Here is a 26950-nt window from a genome sequence, read left to right as displayed (position 1 = left end):
GAGCTGAAATTCAACTTAATTTTATTGTAAAAATTTTATTGTAAAAAAAATTCATCAGGGGCCCTTTCTGGTGGCGCATCTGGTTAAAGCACAGCATCTAAGAAGCTAAAGCCACTTCAGCATGAGTTCCATCCCTGCCTGCCCCAGAGGTGATCCACATGGCGCAGTAGGCCTCTCCTGACCCGTCTGCTGCTTCCCTCAGCAGTGTACTTCGTCAGTCAGCCTGGTTTGCTCCTTACTCTGTCTCTGGTGTATCCTCTCACTGCTCCTGCACCTCTAGCCTGTACCCCAGTTTCTGCTGTTTGTTCTGTTATGAAATGGGTGTATACTGAAATCAATCTTGAAGATTCATTTAGAATGAGTAGGTTTTTTTTTCCTGGGGATAGACAAAGGAAAGGTGTTAGGGAGGTTTTTCAAATTTATGAAAATATGCATTCTGTATATAAGTATTTTATTCCTCCAGTTTGGCTAAATTTGAATTTCTGTGTAGTTCTCATATAACCTGCAAGCCCAAAAGAATAAAGAGAGATATGAAAATGATGGCATACTCCTGAAATTGTGATTTTTTTCTAGCACTTTTACAACAATGACAAGTTGGTCATTGATTGGGAGAAATTTACACTCTTCTACTAACTCTCTCTTCTCCGCCTCCTCCTCCAACATTTCTTCTTCCCTCTCCTTTTCTTCTATTATATATTAGAAATTCTAGAATTTAGCTGAGTTTCAGAAGCATATAGAAATAAAAGAGCTGTTTTAGAGTTGGGGTTTGGGATTCCTTAATGAGGCATGAAGAAGAATCCCAACAGAAGCTGCTACCTTAACAAGATTTTACTTTTACTGTTTTATGAATAAGAAATATGTGAAATCATCTGTAGTGGTTTTCAGAATTTAAAAAAAGAATTCTATTGTCTTGTCCATAGCCTATGCAAAAAATTCCTTTCTCTGATCACTTCTTATCACTTAATTTGGTTTGCATATTTAAAATCTTTAATAGTGCAGATCACAGTCCCACATTCCACTAGTAGGTGCCATCATTTAAGACATCTCTCATTCTAATATGGAAGTTGAAACTTAATATTCCTGAAAATAAGTTATTTTTAGTTGATCCTTTATGCAATGTGAAAAAAACTGCATTAGCTAAAAATGGTATACACTTGTAATTGAGAACTCATGTTATATGCCAGCTTTAATGGTTTTATGAGCTAAGCTTCAATTATTTACCAAAATTAGAAGATTAATAAAATATGCCATGTCTTTTTCATAAGGTATAATGTTAATACTATAGATGTCAAATTGTTAAATAATGCATGGATGTATATATGAGTGTTTTGCAAATTGAAAGGAGGTGAGCTTCTTTCCATCACATCAATTATACAGTAAAAAATAGCTCATATATATATATGTATATATATATACACATATATATACACATACATGTATATATTCAGGTGCAAAAGCATGTAATAATGGGTATTCTGAATAGAGACACATTTAGAATCAGTTACAGATTTTAATCCCCAAATTTTTGGCAGTATGTATGTCCCTTTCAGTTGTGTCTCCCACAAAACTTTCCATGAAGCAAAGACTGTTTCCATAGATTTAAGTTTATGAAAAATTCATTATTTCTTTTTCTCTAACCTAAAAAAATAAGTTACATGTATTTTACACCAATATTTCAGATTTCTATTTCTAGAAATAGTTCTCATCTAGGCTGCCAGCCCAGAGGAATATGGAGAGAGCTAAAAAGGAAGACATACCCTGAAATTTGATTAAATAGATGTGGGACATTAAGTAGATGTTAAAAAACATTGAGCATAACTATTGAGCTAAACTTGGAATAAAAATTTTCTAATATGATTATTTTTTAGCAAGAAATAATAGGCAGATGTACTGGAAGTGAGGGATCAAAATACCAATAATTTACTCTTTTTTTTTTTCTCCCAGGGGTTGGAAATAAGAAAGGCTAACTTGATTATGGATTTTGGAGAAAGATACTTCAGCCCACAAAGGAAAGAATATACTGGTGAATAGCCCTCAGGAATGATGCCCCTTGGCCATACTATAATTAATGGTTCCTGCGTGAAAAATGAATGGTCAAGTGATGTCCGTGCTTCCTTGTACAGTGTGATGGTGCTCATAATTCTAACCACACTGGTTGGCAATCTGATCGTTGTTATTTCCATATCACACTTCAAGCAACTTCATACCCCCACTAATTGGCTCATTCACTCCATGGCCACTGTGGACTTCCTGCTGGGGTTCCTGGTCATGCCATATAGCATGGTGAGATCTGTTGAGCATTACTGGCACTTTGGAGAACTCTTCTGTAAGATTCACACCAGCACGGATATTATGCTGAGCACTGCATCCATTTTCCATTTGTCCTTCATTTCTATTGATCGCTACTATGCTGTGTGTGACCCACTGAGATACAAAACCAAGATAAACCTCTTAGTTATTTTCGTGATGATCTTTATAAGTTGGAGTGTACCTGCCCTTTTTGCATTTGGAATGATATTTCTGGACCTAAACTTCAAAGGAGCCGAGGAGACGTATTACAATCAAGTTCAATGCAGCGATGGTTGCTTTGTCTTCTTCAGTAAAATATCTGGGGCCCTGGCCTTTATGATTTCTTTCTATATACCTGGATCCATTATGCTGTATCTTTATTATAGAATATATTTCATAGCAAAAGGGCAGGCAAGATCAATTAATGATGCAAATCAGCTTCAAATTGGGCTAGAAGGGGAAAATGGAATTTCACAAAGCAACGAAAGGAAAGCTGCAAAAACTTTAGGGATTGTGATGGGAGTTTTCCTAATATGCTGGTGCCCTTTTTTTGTTTGCATAGTCCTGGATCCTTTCCTGGACTATACTATCCCGCCCACCTTAAGTGATGCATTGATGTGGTTTGGTTACTTGAACTCTAGTTTTAATCCAATTGTTTATGCTTTTTTCTACCCTTGGTTCAGAAGAGCACTGAAAATTATTCTATTTGGTAAAATTTTCCAAAAAGATTCATCTAGATGTCAATTATTTTTGGAATCAAGCCCATAGAACTGTTATATTTTACTGCTTTTCAAAGTAGTTGGTGATTCTATTTAGGAGTGCAGTACCAACCACATGTGCCAAGAATAGGCTCTCTTACCAGTTATTTGAGTAAAAAAAGGTACAGTGATATTTGGTACTTATCATTTGCTTTCTACTGGAGATGTAATAGCTGCAGTATATATATTGCCTCTCTCTATATATATATTGAAGTTTTGCAATTTCAGAATTTAAGGATCTACATTTTAAAGTCCTGTCCTTACATGAACTGCCAGGAAATTGACAGTGGTATCTGACTCATTTGTTGAGTGATGGAAAATTATAGAGCTGCATTTGAGGATGCAAATTAGAATTACATTTATGTGCATATATATGTCCTTTTGTAAAATTAACTAAAATGGCACTTCAAATATTATTACTAAGTAATTGTTCATACATGACTTACTCTGTCGCTACTTTTTTGTCAATATATCTTTGAGTTCTTAAATATCTTGATTCTAATCTTTTTAAAATAAGTTGGTCTGACCTTCACACTTGTAGAAACTTTTGAAAACAATAAATCACATAGAAACAGAATGAAAACAAAACTATGCATAGCTCATTTCCTAAATGAATGATATTTATAATTCTTAAAAAATCTCACTTTTGGCTGATTGTACAATGCTGTGTTGTCCTAATGGACAGCAATTTCTTAAATCATTTCCCTATTATCAGCTACTTAGATAATGCTAATACCTTTCTGATATACTCTAACTTAAATTACATTTCTTCCTCTTACTAGCTACTCAGTTCATCAAAATCTCTGATTAATTTCACTATATTTCAAAGTCATAACTGGCATGGTAGGACTAGAAATATAAGTTACAAAGTAAAACGAATTCAAGTGTTGGATCTTACCTTACATATATATCTAAAGGGGAATAGTCATTCATTGAGATAAACATGAGGAATAACAAGAGGTATAGACAGAGTAGGTACGCCATTCCTGTTAAGATGTCATCTATATGTATAAAAGATGACAACATAGTGGTTTCACTCTAATGGAAGCAAACATTTGTAATTATAAGCATTAATTGGCAATTGAATTGTTTACATATACTTCATATAGTCTGTATCATGCTGAGTAGCACCAAGAATTTGGATTTGTTTATGTTATACTAGTAACTTATACTCTTGGATAAGTTAGAGTAGGTCAACTAGTTTTAAATGAAACTAAATGACCCTTCCTGTCTATTGGTTTCCATTCCAGACCTGATAAACTTGTAGAGTAATATCTTCACTCTATTGCAGTCTGTTTGCAGACTATACATTTTATTTCATTGGATTGATTTTTGTGCTAGTACACTTTATTTTAAGATTTATTTATTTATGCATACAAGAGCTGGGGTGTAGGCTAAAGGTGTGTGTGTGTAAGGTTGGGGGGAGGTGAGAGGATTCAGCAGAGACAGAATGAGGACCAGGACAGATGGATTTACTGAGATACACTGCTGAGGGGAGCAGCAGGCTATACAGGAGAGGACCAAACTCACACTGCCATGGCCATGGACAGCCTCATAGCCCTGAGAATTATCCTTCCACATCACCAGGGAGGTGTGCTACTACACTTTAAAGACATTATGAGTTACCTTCTCAGTCAGCAAATGTTAAGGCAAATTACCAAGAATCACTTCTAGTTTCAAAGTTTACTTTGACTTTTTCTGTGAGGCCATTTTGTCAAATTTAAAAATGGAAAAAACCTTTTAGATCAATTTCTATAATTTATAGAAAGTTCTGTGGCTTTCTTCACATGCTTCCACACATTCCTCTTAAGATTATTCCTAGGGCCCTCCCTGGTTGTATAGCAGGTTAATGCACAGCACTGTGAAACTAGCCACAGCCACTTTTGTGCGAGTTCGATTCCAGCCCCTGAGGTGATGATCCACATGGCACAGCAGACCTCTCCTGTCACCCACTGTTCCCCTCAGCAGTGTACCTTGTCAATCTGCCTATTCTGCTCCCCACTCTGACTCTGGAAAATCCTCTCACTGTCCTTGCACCTCTGGCCTGTACCCCAGTTCTGTATGCATAAATAAATAAATCATTAAAAAAATTATTCTTAGATGTTTTGTAATTTGTGTGTCTTGCTTATTTCGAACAAACCTTTTTAAAATTGTATGTTTTCTATGCAATTTATTGTAGCTTTCCAGCTGATTTGTTTGGGTTTTTATTATGCATAATCATGTAATCTTTAAACAAAACTAAGTTTTATCCGCTTCCCAATAGTTATTCTTTTTTTTTTTTTTGAAAGATTTATTTATTTATGTATACAGAACTGGGTACAGGCCAGAGGTGCAGGTGGTTGAGAGGACTCACCAGAGACAGAGTGGGGAGCAGAACAGGCTGACTGATGAAGTACACTGCTGAGGGGAGCAGGGGGCGGGTCAGGAGAGGTCTGCCGCGCCATGTGGTCACCTCTGGGGTGGGGATGGAACTCATGCTGAAGTGGCATTAGCTTCTTAGAGCTATGCCACCAGGGAGGGCCTGTCATTCTTCTTTTTTTTTTTTTTAAATATTTTAAAATGTATTTATGCATACAAGAACTGGTATAAGCCATAGGTGCAGAGAGTGAGAGAATTCACCAGAGACAGAGTGGGGACCAGAACAGAGGAAACACTCAGGCGAGGGGAAGAGTGGGCAAGACAAGAAGAGGTCTGTTATGCTATGTGAGCTAGCTACCTGGCTGCGGTTAGCAGGTTAGAAGTCAGGCCCAGGGCCTTCCCTGGTGGCGCAGTGGGTTAAAGCACTGCACTAAGAAGCTTAAGTCAATTCTGCATGAGTTTGATCCTGCCTGCCCGGGAGGAGATCCACATGGCAAGGCAGACCTCTCCTGACCTGCCCACTGCTCCCCTCAGCAATGTACTGCCTGTTCTGCTCCCCACTCTGTCCCTGGTGAATCCTCTCACCCTCTGCGTCTCAGGCCTGTCCCCAGTTCTGTATGAATAAATAAATCTTTAAAAAAAAGAAAAAAAAGAAAAGAAAAAAGAAGTCAGGCCCAGGCCACAGTGGTTGTAGCTAGCTTGATAGCACTGAGATTTTAACCCCTGCCATACCAGGCATATCCCCCTCCCCTCTAGTATATTTATAATCAAGAGGAGGTAAAATTAATATATTCAGAATGAATTTATTGGCCTCAATTTATTAATAAAAGTAGTGCCATTTTAAGAGAACAGTGAACTAGATAATCTATCTTATTTTCAACCTACCTTGAAGATAGTAATGTCATAAATATTTGTTGAACTTCAATCCTTTGTAAATTTTGGTGAATCATTTAGTTTAGTTTTACTGTCAGCAGAGCTTGAGCATTAACTATTTAAATGTTCTCAGAGGATGATTTGTTTTTAAATTTGGCAGACTATAACAACAAAGCAATTTAAGGGAATTTTTTTTTTTTAATTAAGGTTGTTTTGGTTTGCAGCACTGTCTGTGATTCAGAGGTAGAAGGTTATGCCCATTTACATGTATGTGACCCTCCACCAAGGTGGCCATACCCCTGCAGCATAGACCACCGGGGTCCTGTCCACATCCACATCCTGCTGCCACTTCCTACCCTACTGATGGTCTCCATAATCAGACTTCCAGGCTTTGTAATCGCTTTAATTCTTCTGATCCTTTGTTTTGCTACTCTGTATTCCACATATAAGTGAAAATATCTGTCTTTTCTCTTTAGCTGTCTATCTTATTTCACTCAATAAAATCCCCTCTAATTCTAGACATGTTGCAAATGACACAAATTTATTTTTTCTTTCTTTTCTAGATGAGCTGTATCCTATTGTGTGTCTGTACAACATCTCCCTAAAACATTTGTCTGTCCTTAGGCACTTAGGTTTTTATGATGTGATTATTGGGAATAGCAGTACTATGAACATGGGAGTATATATAGCTCTTCGGATTAGTATTTTTGCTTTCTTTGGGTAGATACCTAGGAATGAAATTGCTGCATTGTGTGGCCAGTATTTAATATTTTGAAAACAAAAAACAAAAAAATAAAAAACCTCCATACTGTTTTCCATAAGGGTGAAGCCACTTATTTTCCTACTAAGAAGTTCCCTTTTGTGATACATCCTTGTTTCTGGCCTTTTGGGCATGGGCCATTCTCACTGATGAAGTAGAATCTTGTGGTTTTGATTTTCTTTCCCCTCATAAGTGATGATGAGCATTTTTTCATGTGTCTACTAGCCATCTATATATATCTTTAAGAAATGTCTGCTTAGGATTTCTGTCTATTTTAAAAATTGGATCACGTATTCTTTTTTTGCTGAGTTGCAAGAGTTCTTTATATAGCCTGACTATCAGCCTTATGAAAGGTGTAGGATGTTAAATATCTTCTACTATTCAGCAGGGTATCTGTTTTGATTTTAATGATAGTGTCTTTCACTGTGCAGATGCAAGGGAATGCAAGCTGGGAAAGACACAGTAAAATTATCACTATTTACAGTATAGTAAAGTAGCAGGCTACAAATAAATTTATAAAAATCAGTTATATTCCTGTACAAACAATGAGCTAAAAGAAAAAGAAATCAATTAAGCAATTCCATCTACAACCACATCAAAAGAATAAAATGCCTAGTGGTAAATTTAAAAAAGAAGGTAAAGAGCTTATACAATAAAAACTGTATGAGTTTGTTTAAAGAAATAGAATAAGACATAAATAAAAAATATTCCCTGCTCATGGACAGGAGCAATCAATATTATTCAAGTTGCCATCCTGCCCAAAGCTATATTCAGATTCAGTGAATTGGCTATCAAATTTCAATGGCATTCTTTAAAGAAACAGAACAAGCGCTATTGAAATTCAAATGAAATTACAAAATACCTGAAATACACAAACACTGACAAAAAAGGAGAAAAGTGGCATTATAGTACCAGATTTAAAATTATACTCTCAAGCTATAGCAGTCAAAACAATATGGTACTGTAATAAAAATAGATACACAAAACAAAGGAATAGAATTGAGAGCTCAGAAATAAACCCACCCTATATGACAGTTACCCTACACCAAAGGGTACACACTGGAGGAAGGAAAGTCTCTTCAACAAATGGTGTGAGGAAAACTGGACAGCCTTATGATAAATGATGAATCTTGACCACTATCTCACACCACATAGAAAAAATAACTCAGAATAGATTAAAGGTTTGAATGTAAGATCTGAGACTATAAAATACATAAAAGATAATATAGGCAAGACACACTACAACATTGGGTTTAGAGCTGTCTTTATGGATTCATCTCCTATGACAAGAGAAACTAAACAAAGTATAAATATTTGGGACTATATCAGAGATATTTTGTGTGCTGTGATAATCCAAATATTGTAAGAGTCAGGTCAAAGATTTTCTTTTAAAATAAGGTATATTTTTAAATAAAATTTAAAATAAAATTTAAAATTATATGTAATACATATATTATAACACACATAGTATATAATATATTTATGAATAAATTATAAATTGTATATATTTATATAAATTACATAAATTTATATGTGTGTGTATAAATTATATAAGTATATGCTTATATATTTATATATGTATATATATATAAAGTTTTATATATATGATATATTATATATATAAAATCCAAAGTTTTTCAACACAGGTTTTTGAGTATGTGATAGCTATAAAAATGTAAAAAAGTATTCAAAAGAAATAAATGTGTCATAAGAGATCTTCACATTCTTTTATTCTCTTCCCTCCAATTAATTCCCTTTCCCAACTTCTAGCAAATTTATGCTGCTCTAATATTCTAGCTCAGATGGAATGATTTTCCACTGAAGTTAGTTCTACAGTGAAATCATATCAACTCAGCACCTCCCCTAAGAATCATCAATTCACACAATAAAAGTTCTCAGCATATTTATCAACTAATGGGATATGGCTCTTAAAGTCAAATTGCTCACAGTGATTTGTTAATGAAAAACTTTCTTGTTCATAAATAGACAATTTAGATAAACAACTCCTGAGATGATAAACTCTAAAACTGTTTTTTTTCACAATGTGATATATCAAAGCAGCCTTTCTAACCGACAGCTACTGCTGGGGAGCTGTAATGATCATCCAAATAATGCAAGAGTCAGGTCAAAGACTCTCCTTTAAAATAAGGTATATATGCATTATCCAGAGTTTTTCAACATAGGTGTTTGAGTATATGGGCACCTCTAAAGACGTAAAAAGTATTCAAAACATGTTAGGAAGGTGATCTGTGTTGAAGAGGGCAAATTTAGGAGCCAGGCACTGTCAGTTTAAATTCTGGCTCCAATATTTATCAGCTATTATTTGAACAAAGCTATTTAAAAACCTCTAAACCTTAGGTGGTATTTTTTGCTCATGATGCTGAATCTATAAGCATGCTTACATTAAGTATGAAGACAGACTGAGACAGAAGTCTCTGTTTTGCTTCGCTTACATCAGCTAAAGTTTTCTTTTTCATCTTTACACTTTTCCTTTGCTTAATAACCTGAGAATTCCCCAAACAATTGGTTCTGCAAATAATGTTCTGTGATAATTGTTTTCCTATAGTCACTAAGTACAATCACATCCCCAATGATTTTCAGTGTGAAATTATTTCCCATCAAGACTTATGCAGAAGGGAAGATGTGTTAATAATGCCCTCTGGTCTCTATTTACTGAGAAGTTTGCAAATGAGAGCAAAGAGAGGAAAATGCTGCTTGTTCTTGGACTAAGGCTTAGAAGTATCCAACTATAAATAAAGTGTGATGGGTATTGGTAAATATCCAATCAACACTTTAAATTACTGTTATTAACAATTCTCTCAAGACTACACTTTTAACAAACAGCCCACTTTGCAAATAATGATATCATATACTTGAAATGTGCTGATAACTTTAGTTTAAAGGGCCTAAGATTTTCATCCTGTCTGTAAATTCTCCCTTTTAGAAAAAATTATAAAATGTTGATGAATAAGGAAAAACACATAAATGATCCATTGGTTTTTTTCCTTCTGGGGTTCATCTTATAAGGGACAATAAAATAAACTACAGTAAAATAAAGTACCACACTAACACTTGTTTTACAATGATACATTTGGCTAGAGGGGTTATTACCCAAAATGTCAAATCTTGTATGTAAAGCTAGAACAAAGGTTACCTCTACATAAAGAAAATGAAGTGAATAATGGTGGCCATTGTCTAAGTTATTGAATTATGTAAATCCTCTTCATCACTCCTGTTACCACCATTAAATAAGGCCACAAACAAAATATACCACAATCTCTACTTGTGTAAACATATTGGCCTGAACCAGTAAAACATTGATTTTTAGCTGTTTAACAATGTTCAACAGCAGAAAGCAACTTATGAAGACTCATTACATGCTAATGATCTCATTTGTAAAATGTGCAATATGTAAAATCCAAGCTTGTGAGGAGTAATTCATTCATTGAATCTTCCAATCATTCACATGACAAGTGTTTCCTGAGCACCTATTATATGCCAGTCACTATGTTAACTGAGGCAAACAATACCAACATGCTATCTATCCCTGTGACTTTTTCATGGAAATGAAATCAGGTTTTTGAAAAGGAAATGAGATTATATTTGTTGATTTTTTTTTTTTGGTGTGATGTACAATATAAAATACATAGTACATGGTCAACAAGTTAAAGATGTATCATTAGTAATATTAGTATTTATAATTCATTTTGTCAGTCTTAGCCTAGTTTGTAATTCTTTGCAGAGACAGACCCCTGACTACCAATTTTGAGCACAGATCATAGCATTATACATCACTTTTTCTGCTTAACTGATAATAACAAACTTTGGAGTTCATCGTTATGGTCATATTCCTAATGTTTCTCCTCATTTCTCTTTTGCTTGGCTAAACCTATGTAAGAGAAATCAGTGTTTTTGTCTGCCTATGGGACATCTCTTCAGTGGGTGCCCAAAATTCTTTATGTGCCAAACTAACTAAATTATGCCCAGTTACTCAATCTTCTCCCTCCCGTGTACTCCACTGAGTGATACTGCCATCCTTAGAACCGCACACATGGGAAATGTGGGAGTAAGCCTTGACTCCTCCTACTCTCCATATCTAGCCCAGGGTGGGCATTGGCCTTAATTCAGGTCTTAACCTTCCCTCTGTGGATTCTGGGTAAATCCTACAATAGTTTTCACTCCTGAAGTTCCCTTTAAAAAAAAAAAATCAAATAAATTGTCAAATTTTCCAATGCTTAATATATCAAATCATCTTTCTGATGTTATTATGTAGAGAGCTACATTAAAATATTTCTGATTGAGGGACTGTCAGTTTTGCTACCTTAGAAATTTATAACCTCAAACTCCCTATAAACGAAGTGCATTCATGACTTCCTTTCTCTAGATGTCTGTTTGTCATATCTCTAAGTCTTAAATCTTCTAGCTCATTCTCTACACATTAGCTAATAATTCATTTAACCACATGTTTGCCCCTGGCTTAAATGTCTTTCTGCTGTATATCATTCTCAAATAACTTTGTAGTAGTTTTAGTTTTACTTACATCTACCGTTTAAATTCTTTGGCTCACATGGAAGACATGTGCTTTGTTCTCTCTTCTTTTCTTTCTGTATCTCCTATCTCTCTTATACAAGCATATTATATTTCAACCAAAATTACTGAATTTCCTAAGACACACAGGCTGTTTTTACTTCTTCATGAGTCAGTTTTTATAAATTATATTTTCCCAAAGATGTGTTCATTCCACAAGTTTTCAATTTTATTAACATAAAGTTGGTCATAATATCATTTTATTACCTTTAAAATATTTTCTATATATGTAGTAATGGGTATTCATATGTTGTTTTTTATTTCATTACAAATATTATTTTCACCCTTAAAGGATTTTTGGAGGCTGTTGATCTTTTCTATTGCATGTTGTTCTTCATTCCTTCTGTTTCTTTGGATATTATACTTCTCTTTTTCTAATAATAATTTTGATAATTATTTAGTTTATTCTCAGTCTTCTTTTTTAGATTTATTTATTTATGCATACAGAACTAGGGTACAGGCCAGAGGTGCAGGGGCAGTGAGAGGCTTCACCTTCACCAGAGACAGAGTGGGGAACAGAATAGGCCGACTGACGAAGTACACTGCTGAGGGGAGCAGCGGGTAGGTCAGGAGAGGTCTGCCACGCCATGTCAATCACCTCTGGGGTGAGGATCGAACTCATGCTGAAGTGGCTTTAAATTCTTACTGCTGTGTTTTAACCCGCTGCACCACCAGGGAGGGCCCCCTATTCTCAGTCACTTTTATATCAATAAGAGAAAAACAATTCCCTTCAGATCTATTTTAGTTGCCATTTTCAAACCTTAGTAACCTCCTTTTATTGTCCATTTTGAAAGTAAGTTATAATTTTAATATTTTCTTTAATCATTGATTTATTTAAAGCGAATTTTTAATAACCTATTACTGTTTTATGAATCACTCTAATTGCTTTATGTTCAAAGACTCATATGTGTGATTTCAGTCCTGTGAAACCAGTTGAGACTTTATTTTATGTCCCAATATATTCCCAATATTTCATCAGTATTGTGCATGTTTTGTGTGTGCCTGAGAAGATTGTATATTTTGCTGTTGTTTTGTGAAGTGTTGTACATATTTTCGTTAGATCTAACTTATTTAAATCCTACTGATTTGACTGTTTTGTGTTAAAATCTCTCACTGTTTGTTCATTTTTCTTTGTCGTTTGGTCATTTTCTTTCTTAAGGCTTGAAGCCTGCTACAAGATTCAGCAGTAGCACAATACCACAAAAAAAGTTTTACATGATGGCTATGAGAATGTAAACTAGTACAGCCATTTTGGAGTTCAACCTGTTTTGTCTCTCAAAGCCAAATATCAAGGGACCCTCCCTGGTGGAGCAAAAAGTTAAAGCAAAGCACTATGAAGCCATCCACAGCCAGTGCACAGATGACCCATATGGCAAAGCAGACCTCTCTGGTCTTGCCTTCCGTTCCCGTCAGCTGTGTATTTTAGTCAATCGGCCTGTCCCATTCCCCACTCTGTCTCTGGTGAATCCTCTCACCCCCTGGAACTGTGGCCTGTACCCCAGTTCTTGTACGCATAAATAAGTAAATCTTTAGAAAAACAAAGTCAGATATCCATATTCATATTTTTGACTTTGCAATTACATCTTCATTAAAAATTCTTGACTGTATGAACCAAGAAACTTTCACTAGTGTGCTCAAAATAGTACTGTCCACAATAATAAAGTAACTACAAATAATCAAAATATCCATTAAGATGAGAAAATACAAACCAATAAGTCAGTGAAAATGGATGAACTATTGCAGCATAGAGTATAAAGTTAAGTGGAAAAATAGATGTCCCCACCAAAAATTCCAAAAGACAACAAACATGCTATCCATTTTATACAGAGTTCTAACATCAATTAAATCCAGCAATACTTTTATTTAGTTGTGCAATGTATACAATAAAACCACTTAACTCATCAAGAGGTGATAAACATGGTAGTAACCTGGGAGGAAGGCAGTATATAGATATAGTGTCAATCTAACTCACAGGTGCAGGAGTTCATTATATTAAACCAAGCAAGACTTACCACATTATCAATTGTGATTAGTTCAAACACTGCACATATGAGTTCCAATAAAATTTGTGAACACTTGTATTAGTGATACATGATTGTCAGCGTGAGTTACAAAAACAGATTATGTCTCTTGATATTATTATATAATTCACCAGTCGTCCCATTTCCCTTTGGATTTTGGGGTTTCATTTTCTGAAGATCGATTCCAAATATTCAGTTGTCTCAAACTACCACAAGGTGTCACTGTTGAAAATAGGTGGCCACCACTTTGCCTGACGTCACTCCTTGTGTGGTGAGGCAGAGATCTGAGCCCCAGGGGGAAGCTGCACCTTTGAAGAGGTAGAAAGGAGTAAGGGAGCTTACTACATTCATACTCACTGATCTTTAAATCTTGCCTTCGAGTTAGAGAAACTAGCTCAGAGGAGTTTCAAGCCTCACCCATATCTTGTTCCTAGGATTTGGTTTTGACTATACCACTGGGTCCATATGGTCAGTCTCACTCTGGGAAGTTCTAAGGTCATTTCTTGACAGCCAGTCTAAAAATGGCAACTTTTGGTTTATTAGATATATATTCCAGTAGCAGTGAAATTTAAAAAGGAAGGAGGTAAGATAAGTCTTTTGTGTTAGCTCTTAAAAATAAAAATTTAAGTTTCAACATTCCTTATTACTTATCTCCCATCTATATAATTAAAAGACAATGATTAATCTCTATAATTAAGACAATGGTTCTTTACAGAACCAAGAAGTTTTATCTAAACTTACTTACTATCCAGGAGATAAGAACTGCTGGCAATTTCTGAATGATCATATAATCTGTTAAAATAAATAGCTTTAAAAAAATAAGTGTTAAAAAGTAAGTTTTACTTTGATAACAATTGTGGCAATATTTATAAAGCTTTCTTTAAAAATATTTTCACATGCATTTTCTTATCATAGCATAAATATAAACATTCACTGACTGTGAAATGGGATTCCTTTTTGTTTATTATCTTCTTCAAGAAGTGTCGCTAAGAGGGACTGACCCAGGAACAGCTACATATATATGTTTTTAAAGATTTATTTTATTTATTTGTGCATGCAAATGCTGGGTGTAGGCCAGCGGTCCAAGAGGAGGGAAGGTGAGAGGATTCCCCAGAGACATTAGCCCTCCATCTAACCCAAGAAGGACACCAACTCTTCTAGACACCTTGGTTTGCCTCATCCACATGTGCTGCTTCCTGAAGCAAAACATCCGTGAAAATGAACTTTCATAATATAGAGCACAGACAAAGCATAGATACTTGAGTATGTAATTTCCTTAGATAGATAACAGTTATACTTTTTTCCTCCCAATTTAAGAGAGTAGATAAGAGGTGTTCTCTTAGGTACTTCTGTAGTATGCAGTTGATCCTAGATGTGCCAGGGTTAAGGGCACTGGGCAGATCGTAGTTGAAAGTCTGAGTATAAACTCTGACTCTCTCCCAAACTAACTGCTGTTAGTTTCCCGTTGACCAGAAACCCTACCTATAGCAAACTGTTGACTGATACATATTTTGTATAGGCATTATACACCATATTCCTACAGTAAAATAAACTAGAGAAAAACATTCATAGTACTATCCCATATTTATTGGAACCATAAATTTGTATCATCTATTTACAAGAAAATCTGCATGTAAGTGGACTCATTCAATCAAATCCACTTTTGTTCAAGATTAAAAAAAAAACCTATATATTTTTGTATATTTAAAAGAGAGAGAGACAAATAATGAGTGGTAAAATTTTCTCTCAGTGACTAGAATGTGAGACAATAAATACACGACAATCTCAGATTTCCCCTCAAGGGATGGAAAGCACATGTCCATTTTTCTACCTGAACCCCTGATCCCATCCATGCGACTGGGATCAGTTTCCTTAGGGTCACCAAGAACTCAGCGGTTCATATTCTCTTTTATAGATGTCATACAATAGCCAACTTAGAGCCTACAGAGCTATAGGTGATGAAAACGTTGGTAAGCAGAGACTCCTGAGAGGATGGAGAAGTGGTGTACACTCATTAAGCTGTTCAGCGTTAGAATGGCCAAGGTGTTTTTCTTTTTCTTTCTTCTTCTTCTTCTTTTTTTTTAATGTGAGACCCTATTCTCTTGAGAGTAATTGGTAAGTTATAGAGCAGCACAATGCTCATAGCTCAGGTCATGCAGTTCGATATAAATGTTCACAATAGCTAGGGAAGAAACAAAGAAATTAAGTTCCTTCAGTAAAGAATGGCATCTACCATGCAACAGGTATGTGAGAAGAGATTAAGAAAGACATATCTGTGTTTTCTCTTCCTTTAGCTTTTTAATTTTTTAAAAAGATTTATTTATTTATGCATACAAAACTGGGGTACAGGCCAGAGGTGCAGGGGCAGTGAGAGGCTTCACCAGGGACAGAGTGGGGAGCAGAACAGGCAGATCAATGAAGTACACTGCTGAGGGGAGTAGGGGGCAGTCAGGAGAGGTCTGCACACCCTCACCCCTCCTCCACCACAGCAGGGATTGAATTCCTGAAGAAGTGGCTTTAGCTTCAACCAGCTGCTGAGACACCAAGGAGGGCCCCTCCTTTAGCTTTTTGTAAGAAGCAGTTGGTCTCCCTAGTAATGCAGTAAATGTGAGACCTTGAGTCTTTTTTTTTTTTTTTTCTTGGTGATGTGCAGAGAGAATGTGGAAGAATGTGGAAGAATGGAGCTGCAGAATTTAAAACAAACTTGTAATAAAAGGCAGAGTCTCTTAAACATGCGAACAGGATCACATGGTACATTTTGGCAGTACAATGTTTTGTGGGAGGAAGATTTAGAATCCTATAAAGGGTTTTTTCTTCATAAGTGTTCACCTGAGTGAAAGAAGATTAAGGTGGCTTCCTGGGCTTTCACATACAACTCCATTCCATTACTTTTTTAGTTAAAAGCAAAAGATTTATACCATCTGAAGAGAAACCAGAGTATCCATTGCTTTCTTAGGAGAAATTTTTTTTTTTAAAGATTTATTTATTTATTTGTGCATACAGAACTGGGGTACAGGCCAGAGGCTCAGGGGCGGTGAGAGGCTTCACCAGAGACAGAGTGGGGAGCAGAAGAGGCAGATCTACGAAGTACACTGTTGAGGGAAGCAGTACACTGTTGAGGGAAGCAGCGGGCGGGTCAGGAGAGGTCTGGCTCGCCATGTGGTCTCCTCCCGGGCAGGAGGCAGGCGGGAATCGAACTCATGCGGAAGTGGCTTCAGATTCTCAGTGCTGTGCTTTAACCCGCTGCGCCACCAGGGAGAGCCAGGAGAAATTTTTTTTTTCTGGTGAAATGTATCCTTAAATGTGGCGTTCATCTCCAACAGGAAAGAGTGAAGGGAGAAGGATGGAAAGGAAAGAGAGGAAGGTAGTCACCTTTTTCTCATTATAGATGCTGTGCTAATATGTTCAATATGTTAAATTCATTAATATTGTATTTTCTTAGAAATTGGAAAGCTGAAGGAAATCAATAGTTTAATAAAGGCAAAATTAGGAAAGTAGAAGACATGATTAGCAGTAGAAGCACTTTGCAAAGTACCTTAAAAATTTTAATAAGTGGTTGCTGAAGTAGAGGAATATTTAATACAGTAGCCTTGGCAAAACTTAAAGGCAAGGCAAGAAGTAGTGAGAGCGCACAAGACAGTCTAGAAAACTACTCATCACAATGTTCATGATTTTATTCACATTTTCTGAGAAACAGAAATTCCTATTTAGTTCAATTATAATTCATATATTTGTCTGTGTTTATATGAATGGGTTTTAAAAATAGAAAAAAACTGACACTTGAAGAATAAAGACACAATTTTTATTTATTTAACTTTCACAAACTGAAAGATTTGAAGAATATGACCACTGAAAATTCAAATCATTGGTGGATATCACATGCAAGAAACATGCCAAATACATGCAGAGAAACATGATGCTTAAGTAGAATTTACATTAAAGTACTGTCTGATGAACTCATCAAATACATAATGCAGTCATGGAATTGCCCACAGTACAGAAATATGTGTGTGTTTGTGATGGCTTCATGAAAATAATTATTTCTCTTAGCTTTATAGTCTAGCAAATAAAATGATTTAAAACAAACCACAAAATGTTATTTGACTTTGCTAAACCTTTAAATAAGCAAACTGAAGGTAATTAGAATCTTCCTTTCTATTCTATTTCTTTTCTTTCTTTTTTCATGCCTATGATATTTCTCTTGCTATATCTGCTGACAGTCTGGTATTTTCTTATAGGTTATCCTTTTTTCCCTTGTTTTTAGTATTCTGTCCCTGTAGTTAGTTTTTTTTTAAAGACTTATTTATTTATGCATACAGAACTGGGGTACAGACCAGAGGTAACAGGGGTGGTGAGTGAATCCACCAGAGACAAAGTGGGGAGCAGAACAGGCAGAGCTACAAGTACACTGCTGAGGGAAGCAGTGGGCGGGTGTGGAGAGTTCTGCAGCGCCAGGTGGGTCACTTACGGGCAGGGGATTGAACTCACCTTGAAGCGACTAAAACTGCATCCTAACCCTTTGCGCTACCAGGAAGGGCCTCTAGTTTATTTCTTAACACTGCAGTTTCTCCCAGTATTTTCTTCTTCCAGGTGATGCTTACCTGGGCAGCAGGTGGCTAACAAGAATATAACTACCTGAAAAACTTGCTAACAGACAGGGAGAATCTGAAATCACCTCTGTTTTTTTTTTTTCTCCTTACCCTTTCCTGTGAAAATATTAGGGGGAACGGAAGAGAAATACTATATATACATTAGAAGCCCCTCTGAGATCATAAATATTTCAGTGCAAATATTTTTCTCAAGGATTCTGTCTTTGAGTTTCTATCTGAAGATTTATATGAAACAATAATTTATCTATTATCTCACAAAACCGCCGTGTTCTTGTTTTTTTTCTGAAGGAAGTGTTAAATTGCTCTGAACATGGAAAAAGATCTTGCCCAGAAAATGAAAAGTCACTTGGTGTACGAGCCGCCATGTATTCATTTATGGCAGGAGCCATTTTCATCACCGTGTTTGGCAATCTCGCCATGATCATTTCCATTTCTTACTTCAAGCAGCTTCATACACCGACCAACTTTCTCATCCTCTCCATGGCAGTCACTGATTTCCTTCTGGGATTCACCATCATGCCTTATAGTATGATCCGATCAGTGGAGAACTGCTGGTATTTTGGGCTTACATTTTGCAGGATTCATTATAGTTTTGATCTGATGCTCAGCATAACATCCATCTTCCATCTTTGCTCGGTGGCCATTGACAGATTTTATGCGATCTGTTACCCGTTACGTTATTCCACTAACATGACCATTCCAGCCATTAAACGGATGCTCCTCTTCTGCTGGTCAGTCCCTGGAGCTTTTGCATTTGGGGTGGTCTTCTCAGAGGCCTATGCAGATGGAATAGAAGGCTACAGTATCTTAGTGGCTTGTTCTAGTTCCTGCCCCGTGATGTTCAACAAGCTCTGGGGGACCACCTTGTTTATGGCAGGTTTCTTCACTCCTGGGTCTGTGATGGTGGGGATTTATGGCAAGATTTTTGCAGTATCCAGAAAACATGCCCGTGCAATCAATAATTTGCCAGAAAATCAAAATAACCAAATGAGGAAAGACAAAAAAGCAGCCAAAACCTTAGGAATTGTGATGGGGGTTTTCTTATTATGTTGGTTTCCCTGTTTCTTCACAATTTTATTAGATCCCTTTTTGAATTTTTCTACTCCTGTAGTTTTGTTTGATGCTTTGACATGGCTTGGCTATTTTAATTCCACATGTAATCCTTTAATATATGGTTTCTTCTATCCCTGGTTTCGCAAAGCGCTAAAGTACATTTTGCTAGGGAAAATTTTCAGCTCACATTTCCACAATACTAATTTGTTTACTCAAAAAGAAACTGAATAGACTTATCCTGTATGGGTGAACTAAAGCAAAAGGATTGGCATTTAGAAGAATTAAGCCAAGTTGAGTGTGTGTGTGTGTGTGTGTGTGTGTGTGTGTGTGTGAGAGAGAGAGAGAGAGAGAGAGAGAGAGATTTCAGTTTCCATGGAAACCATCCACTTTAGAGGAAAAAAGGCATTTCTCCTGGAACTACCTGGAATCAAACACCCTTCAATTTAGAATATTTCATACACTGACTACTTCCAGGCATGGGAGAAAAAGAAGAAGGTAAAGAGAAGAGGAAACTATAGAATGAGGAACACACAAAAACTTGTATACCGTTTAGAAGGATCAAAACACAAATTCAGCTTGAGAATTGTTCTCCGCTCTCACCACCACACGCATTTTCCATTTGTCTTTTTCAGCACCTAATCAAGTGTATTTTGCAACATCAACAGTGAAAAATTAAAGTAATGCAGAAATAATTTCCAAAGGCATATTGTATCTGGAATCATCATTTATTAGCTGAGTGAAGACTTCACTAGATTTTACTCTTGTGAGATTAAGTATGTTTTAAATGAAAGAAAAATGAAAACTGTGTAACTGAGGTCATAGACTTCATCCATATTTTCATTCGTGTGTTATTTTAGTTCATAGTAGTTGGCAATTTCTACCTTATTAGTAGGAGAATTCTATTTAGTACCTGTCTTTCTTCCTCAGGTTCATCCACATTTTGTACTGTGAAATGGTCTTCTCACTTTTTTTTTTTAATGTCTAATGGATTTAAAAAAATAATAAAATAGTTCATTTTTACATCATTTTGTGCATTTTTCCATCTCAGTTGTAATTCCCTTGGGCTTCCATCACCAAATCACCCATGTGCCATCACCAAGGTCCAGTGCATTTCCCTCCCCCCACTGTTTTTGATCCCATTCCCATTTCCCACTCCACCCCCATAAATTATCTCTGGTATATAAGTGTTCATTATTATTATTATTATTATTTTCTCGCCTGGTTTGTTATACTCCTACTATGAGTGAAACCATTCTGTATTTTTCCTTTTCTTTTTGGCTTATTTCACTAAGCATGATCTTTTCCAGCTCCATCCATGTTGCTGCAAAAGACATGTATTTCTTTTTTTTGGTTGTTGAGTAATATTCCATCGTGTATATGTACCACATCTTTTTAATCCAGTCATCCACTTTTGGGCATTTGGGCTGTTTCCATGTCTTTCCGATTGTAAATAATGCAGCAATAAACATGGGGGGGTGCAAGTATCTTTTAGAATTAGTGGTTTTGTGTCTTTTGGGCAGATACCTAGGAGTGGGATTGCTGGGTCATAGGGAAGCCCCATGTTTAGCAGTTTGAGGAACCTCCAAACAGTTTTCCATAGTGGTTGTACTAGTTTGCATTCCCACTTGCAGTGCAGGAGAGTTCCTTTTTCTCCACATCCTCTCCCAACATTTGTTGTTGCTAGTTGTTTTAAGATGTGCCATTTTCACTGGGGTGAGGTGGTATCTCATTATGGTTTTAATTTGCATCTCCCTTATTACAAGTGATGTTGAACATTTTTTCATATGCTTATTGGCCATCTGCATTTCCTCCTTGGAGAAATGTCTTTTTAGCTTTTCTGCCCATTTTTTGATGGGGTTGTTTATTTTTGTTGTATTTCATCAGTTCTTTGTATATCTTTCTGATCAATCCTTTATCACTAGTTTTTGTTCCCAATCAGTGGGATGTCTGTTTGTCTTTTGTAATGTCTCTTTCGCTGTACAGAAGCTCTTTAACTTGCATCTATTTATCCTTGTCTTCGCTATCATTGCATTGGGTACTCTAAAGATGTCACTGAAGTGTATGTTGGGTAGTATTTGGCCCATCTTTGCTTCCAGGTATTTTATGGTTTCTGTTCTTATGTCTAGGTCTTTAGTCTTTGCACTTTTAATAAATGTTAAGTACATCCCAGAAGTTGTGTCTTGAATCCATCATTGTTTTTGCTGAATGACTATGCAGTATATTTAAATAATAAATGAGTGGAAAGAGGAAGCAATGAAGAAAACTACTATTTATAGGGGTCCCTCTGGGGAGTGGAAACTTTATATTTGTTATTTGGTGCATTTTTAACTGTAAGTTGAGACCTACTAATAACTAGTGAAATCAGCTGTAACCAGCGATAGAAATTGAACAGCTGGCTCTGGGGAAAAGAAAAAAAAAAAGCCTGGATATGTAGAATTCAACAATTTCTGTGGTGTTACATGTACACACAGTTAAGTCTTTATTAGCTGTTTTCAAGCTACAAACATAAGGTTAACTGACTCAAAATTCTGTAACAAATCTACGTTTGCAAGTGGGCATGAATGGCTTCAGTATAGCATGGACTACAAATGTTTCTCATGAAATGCTAACTGGAGCAGAAGAAAACAGATCATTTCAGAACACAGAGCCTGCATGGAGGGTAAATATGCTTATGAAGTTTTAATTTTAGTCATATTTATTCGTGTACTTGTGAGTGTTTTACATACATAACTTTCACTGACATATTTTTAATTCTTCCATATACAGTCTATTAATGAACACAATAACTTTTTTTCTCTTTATGGAAAAGTTGTCACTACTGTTCTCAGATTTGCTTTGATTTTAGTCCATTGCAAAGATCACAATGAAGTGATCACTTTCAGATGTCTGTTTAAATGTTAGTCTATTGCCTACCTGGCTCACGTTGGTCCTGCCTCAAACAGCTTAAACCTTCTACTACCTTCTATCCTTGTTGGCCTGCAGGCACGTTGGTCCCTCCCTCAGATTATGAAGTAGAGGTGAAATAGTTGAGCTATTTTGAGAAGATGAAAAAGGCCCTCCCTGGTGGTGCAAGGGGTTCAGTGTCAGCACTATGAAGCTAGCTGTGACCACGGCAGGACAAGTTCCATCCCCAGCCAGGAAGGTGACTCACATGGCACACCAGACTTCTCCTGACCCCCGCTGCTCCCCTCAGCAGTGTACTTCTCAATCTGCATGTTCTGCTCCCCACTCTGTCTCTGGGGAATCCTCTCACCCCCCTGTACCTCTGAATTATACCCCAATTCTTGTATGTATAAATATATAAAACTTTAAAAGAAGGAAAAAGTAAAAGAAACTGCAAATACAAAATAAATGCAAACAAATTAATTTACCAAAATATAATCATTAAAGCTTGTGGCTTACATGAGAACTAATGTGGTAGGTGTGGTAGGTGGGTGGTGGGTAGTAATAATTCTATTTGGCAATCCTTTTTTTTTTTAAGATTTATTTATTCATGCATACAAGAACTGGGGTGTAGGCCAGACATGCAGGAGGTAAGAGGATTCACCAGATAGAGGGGAAACAGAAAAGGCAGAGTTACTGAAATACACTGTTAAGAGGAGCAGTGGGTGAAAAAAAAAATTGACGTGGGACTTCTTATCCAGTATTCTGTGTTTACTGAGCTATTTTATTTTTTGAGATTCATGATAGCTTTACTTCTTTTTATTTTTTTAAACTAAGAGTTTTTTTTTTTTTTTTTAAGATTTATTTATTTATGAATACAGAACTGGGATACAGGCCAGAGGTGCAGGGGCGGTGAGAAGATTTACCAGCGACAGAGTGGGGGGCAGAACAGGCCCACTGACCAAGTACACCGCTGAGGGGAGCAGCCCGCGAGTTGGGAGAGGTCTTCGGCTCCAAGTAGATCACCTCCAGGGCAGGCGGGTTCCAACTCATGTGGAAGTGGCTTTAGCTTCTTAGTGCTGTGCTGTAACCCACTGCGCCACCAGGGAGGGCCCTTAACTAAGAGTTTTAATAAAAATTTCTTATGCTGCTTCTTCTCTCTTTGTATTAGATTCTAGTCATATTTTAAAACCTCATTTCCTCAACCAGCCCCTTCTTAAAGTTCTGTTCAGTTAATCCCCTTTCACGAAAACATAATTTTCACTCTGCCTTTCCATGGCACTTTTTCAGTTCAGAACTTAACCATGTGTCTTGTTTGCTAGTGGAAGAGGGTGATCAAGACTCAGCACTATTGCCCTCCCGTTCGGCCCCACTGGTCCTACACCCACATCTCAGAATTCCCAGTGTCTCCCCTTTACACCCATAATTTTATAGAAGTTGCATGATGGAAAACAAATCCAGAGAGATTAAGTGACTTGTCCTGATTTTACAATTAATTATAGACACATGACTTGAACCCACTCTCGACTTCACAGTATTCTGTTTATTTCTGTTTATTGAACTTTTTTTTTTAAGATTTGTGATACTTCAAGTAGCTTTACTCCGTTTTTTTTTTTTAACTAAGAGTTTGCATCAAACAAAAAGACTGATTTAAATGTGAAGACTCACTTCTCACTCCAATAACACATTAAATGTGGGAACCAGTGTGTAAACAGGAAACCTTTTATGAGTCAGATAATTATCTCTTTTTGATTATCAGTCAACACTGGATTTAATCTACACATGTTTATATATTTTTATACACAGACAGTTCAGTACTTTCTCTTCCCAGAATGAAACCCAAATAATCATGATATCAATGTGAAATTTTTGTCTTTCATTTGGGAAAAAAAGAAACTGGGAATTAAAAATACACAGAATATTTCAATATTCCCCAGGAGAGAGAGGAAAAGAGAAATTCTCCCCAGAGGCTCTGTAGTTAGTTCCTCTTTTGGAATTCCTGGATCTCATTTCTCCACTCTAGTCCTCTTGAGAGTAGACAAAAACTTATATAAATTGTATGTTTCAATGTTTGACACCACTCTTTCCAGAATTTCCTTGTCAAGCTTGTAAGGGCTATGGAAGATACTCAATGAATTACAAGTAACTTTTCAGGATAGGGAAGGTACTGGGTGGGCCAATAAAAATCATTGAATATGTTATCTTTTTTAAAAAAAATTACTTATTCTCTTGAAGATAAGGGAACAGTATAAATTAAATTTTATAGCAAACCAGAAATTCTTGCAAATAAGCTACAACAGAGAAGGTAGGTTTTTTTTTTGTTTTGTAACTAGAAAACAATTATGATATAGAAGTTAAAGAAAAGCCTTTAATTTTCCATTGAAATTTATTGGTAAGATTTATAAGTTTCTATATGGTTGTATATAAAAATGGTTTTGCAAAATAGAAGAAGTATGCAAGCCATGATTTAGTAAGTGTAAAGTATTTACGTATTTCGATAATGCCAAAATGGACTCCTCTTAGAGATTATATCTTAATAAAAAATTCGTATGTACTATTTAATTCACTACCAAATACTACAGATTTCATTTTTGATACTTTATCATCTTGAAAGAAGCACTTATTTAAGACATATTGCTGTTTGCTCCTGAGAACTATTCACTCATTTCAGATGCAAAAAGTGCTTAAACTAAAAATGCAATTTTTCTACTGTCAAGAACTGATCTTGAATTGAATGGATGGACAAATAACAGAGGTATCTTACTAAGGTGCACATTTTAGGGTAGATGTGAGATTTTTCTTTCCAAATATGTCCCCAGGAGATGATGACATGGCTAGTCTATGAACGACACTCTGATTAACAAGAATTAGATGGGAGAAACTGTAAGTAGATACAGCCATAGACTTTCTTGCTCTCAGATATGTCAGAAATGAATTATTGTCCATGATCAGCAATGATGTTCGTGATAGGTAGTTTACTGGAACAGAAGCAAGATAATAATGCTAGCTCCAGTGTTCAGAAGCAATGGCTACCTCCAGAACTTGGTCATTTACACAGAAGAGTTGATATGATCTAGGGAAAATAATGCCTATTGAGTAATTTAGAAACTTTAGGACACCTGGAATTTCATTGTTCATTCAGAAGACTTTGTTTTGGGGAAACGTTTACTAATTACTTTATAAACAGTAGTTAGTGTTTTCCTAATATTTTAATCTTTCTCAAACCAGATGTCTCTTAACAGCATAATAACTAGGTTTCATGGTTTGTGGGAATTCAATTTCTCCCATCTAATTCAACAAGCTGTTACTGCTAGCCTGCCTTATATAAACAGCTCTGTATTAAGGGCTACAAGGCTTAGAAGGTTAATGGGAGGCTGTTTCTCAAAAATTACAGCTGAGATAGTTAAGTGTTTGCTTGAAGGCGGAAACAAAATACTTGAAATCAAAATCAGCTGTAAGATGACGCGGAACCGCCACTCTATAAGATCCTGGGCCATCACATAGTCTATAATTTTATAAGATTATCTCCAGCTGGGAAAGTCAAAACGGCTTCTAGAAGAAAATGATATTTGAGCTGAGCCTTGAAGTGGTCAGAGATGAAGGAACTGGCAATTAGCAGAGGAAGGGGAGCTAGTCAAGGCACTGTGAGGGCAAGACAGAGACTGCCGTGGCCAGAGTGGGTGTGTGCATTGTAGACGGAGGGCGCAAGCCAGATATGTTTAGAGGATGCAAGGCCACATCTGCTGTTCTTACCACGGAGCATTTCCAGATCTTTCCCTGAGTGTTCAACAAGACAAGGTACAGGTGCTCTTGATAAAGACTTACTTAAATAATTTCTTCACAGGTCCACTATTTCTAACACATTCTTGAACATTTAATTTTAGTGAAGATTCTTTTCTGCTAGTTTTCAAATAATGCTATTATCGATATCTAATGACAACTGTTTGGTTTGGTTTGAAGTTTTGCTTTTCCTGCCATGGCTTTCTGAAATGCAGATTTCTCTGCCTGTTCTTCCTGTTTTTGTATTGTCACTTAACTGTTTGCCCTGTTTCTGCTTGTAAGAAGAAACCCTTTTCAAGATGTCATCGCTACCAGTCGCCAATTGCTTTGTGCTTTGCTTATTTGTGAACTGTGAGCTATTTGGAATAATAATCAGATGTTTACATGCTGGTTACTATTTTCATTTTTTGATGTTATGATGCATAAATTATATAGATAGCTAAAGAATATATTTATAGAAGAAATCTTTTTCTTCTAGCTTAGTTTTTATTGCTATGTTTGAATACAGTTTCTCTGTCATCCCTTGCATGACTCCAAATAGTCTTTATTACTATAATCTGTATATTTTCATACCCTATTAGACATGAGAGGATGAAAAAAAAATTCAGTGTCATGAATTTTCATTAATTTCAGCCTTTGCTATATTAAGCTACTAATCTGGGGCCTCCCTGCTTGTTCAGGGATTAGAGCCTCAAGCTCTCACCAGCCACTGTGGTATGAGTTCCGTTCCCAGCCAGGGAGGTTACCCACATGGCACAGCAGACCTCTCCTGTCTTGCCTGTTGCTCCCCTCAGTGGTGTACATCAGTAGATCTGCCTGTTCTGCTCCCCACTCTGACTCTGGTTAATCCTCTCACATCCCTCACCCTCACCTCTGAACCCCACCTCTGTTCTTACATTAAAAAAAAAAAAGACACTGATCCAAATTGGAAATTATTCATGATGTTGTGCGGTATCCCTTCTTTTTTTTTTTTTTTTT

The 26950-nt window shown here is 36.3% G+C and overlaps 2 protein-coding genes across 2 annotated transcripts; both read left to right on the top strand.

Annotated features, from left to right (window-relative positions):
* The first annotated feature begins 2040 nt into the window (after nucleotides 1-2040).
* Nucleotides 2041-3057, top strand: TAAR1 (trace amine associated receptor 1). The gene has a single exon (XM_004674118.1). The coding sequence runs from the start codon at nucleotides 2041-2043 to the stop codon at nucleotides 3055-3057; it is 1017 nt and encodes a 338-aa protein (XP_004674175.1).
* A 15499-nt stretch (nucleotides 3058-18556) lies between these two features.
* On the top strand, nucleotides 18557-19540 carry LOC101626989 (trace amine-associated receptor 2). The gene has a single exon (XM_004673858.2). The coding sequence runs from the start codon at nucleotides 18620-18622 to the stop codon at nucleotides 19538-19540; it is 921 nt and encodes a 306-aa protein (XP_004673915.1). The 5' UTR covers nucleotides 18557-18619.
* The last annotated feature ends 7410 nt before the right edge of the window (nucleotides 19541-26950 follow it).

Source organism: Condylura cristata, unplaced genomic scaffold (assembly GCF_000260355.1).
Source record: "Condylura cristata isolate star-nosed mole 26May11 unplaced genomic scaffold, ConCri1.0 scaffold00001, whole genome shotgun sequence".
Classification (NCBI taxonomy): Eukaryota; Metazoa; Chordata; class Mammalia; order Eulipotyphla; family Talpidae; genus Condylura; species Condylura cristata.
Note: the sequence above shows the minus strand (reverse complement) of the source record. Positions and strands in the feature narration are given on the sequence as shown.